The 6,286-nt window shown below is 66.1% G+C and overlaps 1 protein-coding gene across 1 annotated transcript; it reads left to right on the top strand.

Annotated features, from left to right (window-relative positions):
* Positions 1 to 6: 6 nt before the first annotated feature.
* Positions 7 to 5,276, top strand: DDX51 (DEAD-box helicase 51; the record flags this gene model as incomplete). Its single annotated transcript, XM_028480697.1, has 15 exons — positions 7 to 52; positions 140 to 291; positions 1,311 to 1,461; positions 1,772 to 1,917; positions 2,044 to 2,115; positions 2,211 to 2,317; positions 2,480 to 2,588; positions 2,663 to 2,808; positions 2,954 to 3,146; positions 3,224 to 3,339; positions 3,421 to 3,537; positions 3,726 to 3,827; positions 3,940 to 4,003; positions 4,101 to 4,235; positions 4,367 to 5,276. Coding segments are annotated over 15 exons (1,779 nt in total), but the record flags the coding sequence as incomplete, so codon positions are not given.
* Between the last annotated feature and the right edge of the window lie 1,010 nt (positions 5,277 to 6,286).

Here is a 6,286-nt window from a genome sequence, read left to right as displayed (position 1 = left end):
CCTCCCTGCAAGCGGCGGAAGGCGGGCGACGAGGATGAGGACGCGGGCGCAGGTGGGGCTTCGCGGGGCGGGGCGGGGCCTTGGGACTCGGAACCGCGTGGGGCTGACGCGCCGTCCCGTCCCCGCTTCTGCCGCGCAGAGAGCAGCGAGGAGGCGCCGGCGGGGGACAGCGTGGGCGCCGAAGCCGCTGGGTCGCCGGAGGGCCAGGGCGGACCGCTCCCCGAAGAGGCCACTGGTCCCCCAGCCCACGCCCTGGTGCTTGGGGGCTTCAGGAGGAGCAAGGCGCCAAAGGTGAGCGGCCCGGGGGGAGGCTGCAGCGCTGGGGTGGCTGTCGTTACCGCGGCTTGTGTTCGTGGGACGGCTTGGAGAACGGTGCTTGCGCCTGATGGGTGTATGGTTTGTGTTCGGTGAGTGAACACCTGAGCCGGCCGAGTGCTGATGTCTTAGCCGCCTTGTTTACGGTTTGAATCCTGTGCAAACTCGGCCCTTCTCCTTTCAATTGTAAGAGTTCTCTCTTTTTTCCGAAACCAGCGGGTTAATTTGGTTTTCGTGCTGCTGTCACAGAGGTCTCTCTAAACAGTTTTGTTTCCTTAGTGCACATTTAAGGAGCTTCCACTGTGCTCACCAAGCTAGCGAACCAAATGGGAGATCCTACCAGGTCTACCAGGTTCCTGGGCGAGCTGCAGATTCATGGTAGCGTAAGATTTCAGTAATCGAATACGTGAGTTGAAGAATGTCTGGAGAGTGATCCTCATCACGAAGAATAGGAGAGGCTGGGCAGAGTGCTCCTGGGGAGATCGACTTTGAGTTGGAATCAGAAGACAGAGATCAGCCTGGTTAAGGTGGGGTAGGGGCGGGGAAGTGTGTGCCAGGGAGAGGGCCGAGTTGGGGCAAAGGCCCCGAGATAGCAATGAGCTTGGTGTGTAAAACGACAGAGGGTTTGTATGGTTGGTGCAGAGCCAGGGATAGCAAACAAAAGCGTGGGTAGGAGGGTGCCAGGTCACGAGCACCTTGCGGGTGTAGTCCGGAGCACAGATGTCATTGGAGCACGGGTGTTATCAGGTGCGAAGGTGAGCCCCTGTGTGGTTTGGCTCGGGGAGTGGCGCTTTTTGATATGTGTTTTTCACGCCCTTTAAAGGCTTCACGGAGAGTGAGACGTGGGCGGTCTAGGAGAAGCTAGAAAGCTTTCCTCTTTCTTGCAGCCTTTTCAACCTGAGTGTTTTGAGTGCTTGGCTTATGGGGCCCTGCTCTGCTGGCCTGGCGGGTTTTGGAGTATTCACCTCGTCTCTTTCTCTTTCCCTTTGTGTTAGGTCCAGCCTTTCCTGCCAGCGTGGCTGGCTGAGCCAAGCTGCGTTGGAAAGAATGTCACCGAAGGCCTGGTGTCTATCGAGGATATCCCGGAAGTCCACCCGGACCTGCGGAAGAGGCTGCGGGCTCAGGGCATCTCGTTCTACTTTCCAGGTGCCCCTGCCCTGCGCAGGTGGGGTGGGCGTGGGAGCAGGGTTTCCTTCCGGAGCATCTTCTCCCAGAACTGTCCAAGGCCGTCGCTCAGCAGCTGCCCACACGGGCAGCCTGTGCACACGTCCAGTGGCAGGTGTGGTCCCGGCCTCAGCACCTCCAGCCTCTCGGCGCTCCGGGAGGCTCTGGTGCCGACTTTGAGCGAGAGCGCAGCCCAGAGATCACAGACGGGGAGGCGGCCGTCTCTGGTGCCTGTGCTAGCGCTGGGTGTCCGCGCAGTGCCGTGACGTGCCCCTCGCCGTTCCCTGTCCAGTGCAGGCAGCAGTGATCCCCGCTCTCCTGGAGAGCACAGCCAGCGGGTTCCTGGTGAGCAGAGGCGGCTGCCGACCCAGCGACATCTGTGTTTCCGCCCCAACGGGCAGTGGGAAGACCCTGGCCTTCGTCATCCCTGTGGTGCAGGTTCGAGTGGGGCCTCCCCTCCGGCGGGTCTGCAGGCAGGGAGCGGCCCTCCCCCTCCCCCTCCGGCGGGTCTGCAGGCAGGGAGCGGCCCTGCTGACTGACGCAGGTGGCGACCCTCCCCTGCAGGCCTTGCTGCGGCGAGCCGTGTGCCGGGTCCGTGCCCTGGTTGTGCTGCCGACCAAGGAGCTGGCCCAGCAGGTACGTGGCCCCCACGTCTGGAGGTCAGACCCAGGGTCTTCATCCCTGCGGCGTGGGGCTTCAGGTCACGCTGGTGACGGCCGCTCCTCCTCCAGGTGAGCAAAGTGTTCAACGTCTACACAGATGCCACTCCTCTTCGGGTTGCCCTGGTCACCGGGCAGAAGTCGCTGGCCAAGGAGCAGGAGAGCCTCGTGCAGGACACGTAGGTCCCTCTGGTCTGTGGGCTCCTCCGAGAGGCGGGCCCGCTCTGTGCAGCCGCGTCGTAGCCATCTGGCCCCGGGGAACGGAGCGCTGCCGTCCGCAGGGCCCCCACGTCGGGGGGTCAGCGCAGGGCGGCCCTCCTGAGCCACTCTCCGCTCCACAGAGCAGACGGCTTCCGCTGCCTGGCAGACATCGTGGTGGCCACCCCCGGCCGCCTGGTGGACCACGTCGAGCAGACCCCAGGATTCAGCCTCCAGCACCTCCGCTTCCTGGTAGGTGGCCCACGTGGAGGGAGGCCCGGGCCCAGACCCGAGGCTGACCGCGGCCCCCCCACTCCACCCCGCAGGTCATTGACGAGGCCGACCGCGTGATAGACAGCATGCACCAGTCCTGGCTCCCGCGCGTGGTGGCCGCGGCCTTTCCCAGTGAGGGCACGAGGGACCCCTTGGCTCTGCTCCAGAGAACGCAGCCCCGGGCTGTGACTGCAGCCAGGTACCAGGCCCTGCACTCTGCTCTGCGCCCAGTGGGGCCGCCCTGAGCTGGTCCCCTCCGCTGCCCCCGTCTGAGACGCTCTCCCGCCAGGCTGGGGCGGGCTGGTTGGGCTGTGCTGCTTTCCCAGCGTCTCCTCCCCTTTCAGCGTCTGCTGCCCCCAGATGCCACTGCAGAAACTACTCTTCTCGGCCACCCTGACCCAGAACCCTGAAAAGCTGCAGCAGCTCGGCCTCTACCGGCCCCGGCTCTTTTCCACGGTGTCGGTGCACGGGGGCCCCAGAGACCCCGACACGGACGGGGACTCGGGCGGGAAGTACACCTTCCCTGCAGGACTCACGGTGAGCAGGGCACTTGGAGGGGGGAGGGGGCGCGTCTAGGCGCCGGGCTGCGGCCAACCTCGCGCCGTCCCCCGCAGCATCGCTACGTGCCCTGCAGCCTCCGCCTCAAGCCGTTGGTCGTCCTGCACCTGATCCTGGAGATGAATCTCTCAAGGGTTCTGTGTTTCACCAACTCCCGCGAGAACTCCCACAGGTGAGGCCCGCGCGGTGCGGGGACCGGAGGGGAGAGGAGGTGGTTCCCCCAGCCCACCCGGCCCTGGCCTCTCCCGCCCAGGCTCTTCCTGCTGGTCCAGGCTTTCGGGGGCGTGCGCGTGGCCGACTTCTCCTCCCGCTATGGGCCTGGCTCCAGGAAGCTGATCTTGAAGCGGTTTCAGCAGGGGAAGATCCAGCTGTGAGTATCTGCAGAGAGAGGCCGGGGTCCTGCTCCGGGGAGGGCGCTCGCTCCGGCGTCAGCCTGGGTTCCTGCAGGGCGCCTCGGGCCCTCCCCAGCTCCGTGGCGGCGCCCCAGCAGGGCGGGAGGGGGCGTGTGTCCCCGCTCCCGGCCTCAGGCAGGGCCCGCGGCCCCTCGTGTCCCACCAGCCTCATCAGCACCGACGCCACGGCCCGCGGCATCGACGTGCGGGGCGTGCAGCTGGTGGTGAACTACGACGCCCCCCAGTTCCTGCGGACCTACGTGCACCGGTGCGGGGCTGGCCCTGGGTCTGGGGAGGGGGTGGCCTGGGGGGCAAGCCTGGTCCCCGCAGCCCTCGGGGCCCGGGGGCCACGGCTCTGGAGGGGCTGCGCTCTGCTTCAGGGTTGGAAGAACCGCCCGCGCCGGGAGACCTGGCCTGGCCTTGACGCTGCTCCTCAAGGTGCAGGTCAGTGCGCGCCGCGCGGCGGGAGGGGGGGCCCGGGCTCGCGCCGGCGACCCCGGCGGGCCGGGGCCTCTTCCCCTCACGTGCGCCTTCCCCGCAGGAGAGGAGATTTACCCGGATGCTCGGCGAAGGCGGGGTGCCCGGCCTGCAGCGGCACGACGCCCCGGGTGAGCTCCTGCAGCCGCTGGTCCCGCGGTACCGGGAGGCCCTGGCCCAGCTGGAGAGGGCCGTCAGGGTGAGGCGCCGCGGGGCTCGGCCTGGAGGGAGGGGACGGGCGGGGGCGTCTCCGCCCTCGGGGCTGGCGGGCAGGGAGCGAGGGGAGGGTGGCGCCTGCCAACCCCCATGCCCGCCCCCTCGCCCCCGCAGGAGGAGCGGGAGAGCAGAGGCTGCCTGCAGAGGCTCGGGACAGGCCGGCGAGGGCTCCCCCCTCCAGCTGGCGGGGCGCCCCCTTCCCGGAGACATCCTGAGCGCCGCTTGCCAGACGCGTGAGCCGGAGCCGCCGGGAGAGCCTCGGGCCCGGCGCCCTGGACACCAGGCTCCGGCCCAGGCCTGAGACCTCCCGGGGGCCCGAGGTCAGCCCCCTGTCGGGCGGTCTTTCTGAGAACAAGCCTCCGGCGAAACTGTTTACGCTCCCCCGGCGCTGACGGGGTGGCGTCTGCCACGCGTTAGGCTGTAAGTTGGGGGTCGGCCTTGAGGTACCTTCAGGAACTCCGTTCTGACAGCGTGAGCCACCCCCCTCCGTGGGAGAGGTGGCCCTGGGTCCCTCGCTGCTGGGGCGAACGGCCGGCCGCTGAGTAGCCGTTCCCCGCGAGGCGTCGCAGAGGACGGAGGGTGCGCCGCGTGGTCGTCGCGGCTGTACCTCCCGATGAGTCCCCGTGCCTGTGAGACGAGCGTCCGGGAAACAGGCTTCAGAGCGCTGACCGCCGTCTCTGCGAAGGCCTCGTTTCCAAAACGCACGTGTTGACAGAGCCTTAATGGGGAGGAACCGCGGCTCCTCGTGTCGGCGGAATAACCACCCACGAGTCCTGGCGTCCCGTGCGCCCGCTGTCGCCCGAGTGGACGTCATGGGGCGGAGTGGGCCGCTTATGGGAGAGCACGCGGACCAGGACTCGGGTCGCACCAGCCCGGACCTCTCGGGGCTGTAAACGCACTGTGCCTACCGAACCCGCTCACATCTCAGTCCAGGCTTCGCACGGGACCCGGGGGGACGACACAGCCAGGCGCCGCCTCTGAGAGGCGGCTTCCCGGTCTGTGGATTGTATCTCAATAAAGCATCTGTTTGTTTAAAAACAAATATGGACTTCTTCCCTGGTGACGCGGTGGTTAGGAATCCGCCCACCAATGCAGGGGCGGGACACAGGTTCAAACCCTGGTCCGGGAAGGTCCCACACGCCGCGGAGCAACCAAGCCCGTGAGCCGCAACTACCGGGCCTGCCCTCTAGAGCCCGCGAGCCGCAACTACTGAAGCCCGCGCGCCTAGAGCCCGTGCTCCACAACAAGAGAAGCCACCGCAATGAGAAGCCCGCGCACCGCAACTCCTGAGAGTAGCCCCGTTCACCGCAACTAGAGAAAGTCTGTGCACAGCAGTGAAGACCCAACGCAGCCAAAATAAGTAATTTTTTAAAATAAATAAAAGTTTTAAAAATAGGGAACACACACGTGCCCCTGGGTGATAGGATTGCCGGAAATACCAGTTTGCCTCCTCAGCCTGCCTTTTTCTTTTTTTTTTTTTTTTTTTTTTTTTGTGGTACGCGGGCCTCCCTCTGCCGTGGCCGCTCCCGTTGTGGAGCGCAGGCTCCGGACGCGCAGGCCCAGCGGCCATGGCTCACGGGCCCAGCCGCTCCGCGGCACGTGGGATCCTCCCGGACCGGGGCGCGAACCCGCGTCCCCTGCATCGGCAGGCGGACGCGCAACCACTGCGCCACCAGGGAAGCCCTGCCTTTTTCTTTACGTTCAGTCACGCTTGTGTCAGAAGACGGGAAGAGGCCCCGGCAGGTGACTGACTAAAGACAACAGCTGAGCCTTTTGAAGTTTTGTGATACTGATAAATGCCAGCAGAACAAAGAATTCCGATGTCACCTTTACTGAGTATTGTGGAGTGGCCAGGCGCGTGGGGACGGGAGAGAACCTGCAGCGTGTGCGGTGGCCCCGGGCCTGCCCACAAGTTCTGGAAAGAGGTTCAAGTGGAGGCTGGGGGCCGGGAGCACGCGGCCGCTCACGTGGGGGGCCACAGGCGCTGTCTGCTGCCGAGGGAGACCCCAAGCAGAAGCCCCTCGGCTGGGCCTG

The sequence above is a fragment of the Physeter macrocephalus genome, chromosome 19 (assembly GCF_002837175.3).
Source record: "Physeter macrocephalus isolate SW-GA chromosome 19, ASM283717v5, whole genome shotgun sequence".
Taxonomy (NCBI): domain Eukaryota; kingdom Metazoa; phylum Chordata; class Mammalia; order Artiodactyla; family Physeteridae; genus Physeter; species Physeter macrocephalus.
Note: the sequence above shows the minus strand (reverse complement) of the source record. Positions and strands in the feature narration are given on the sequence as shown.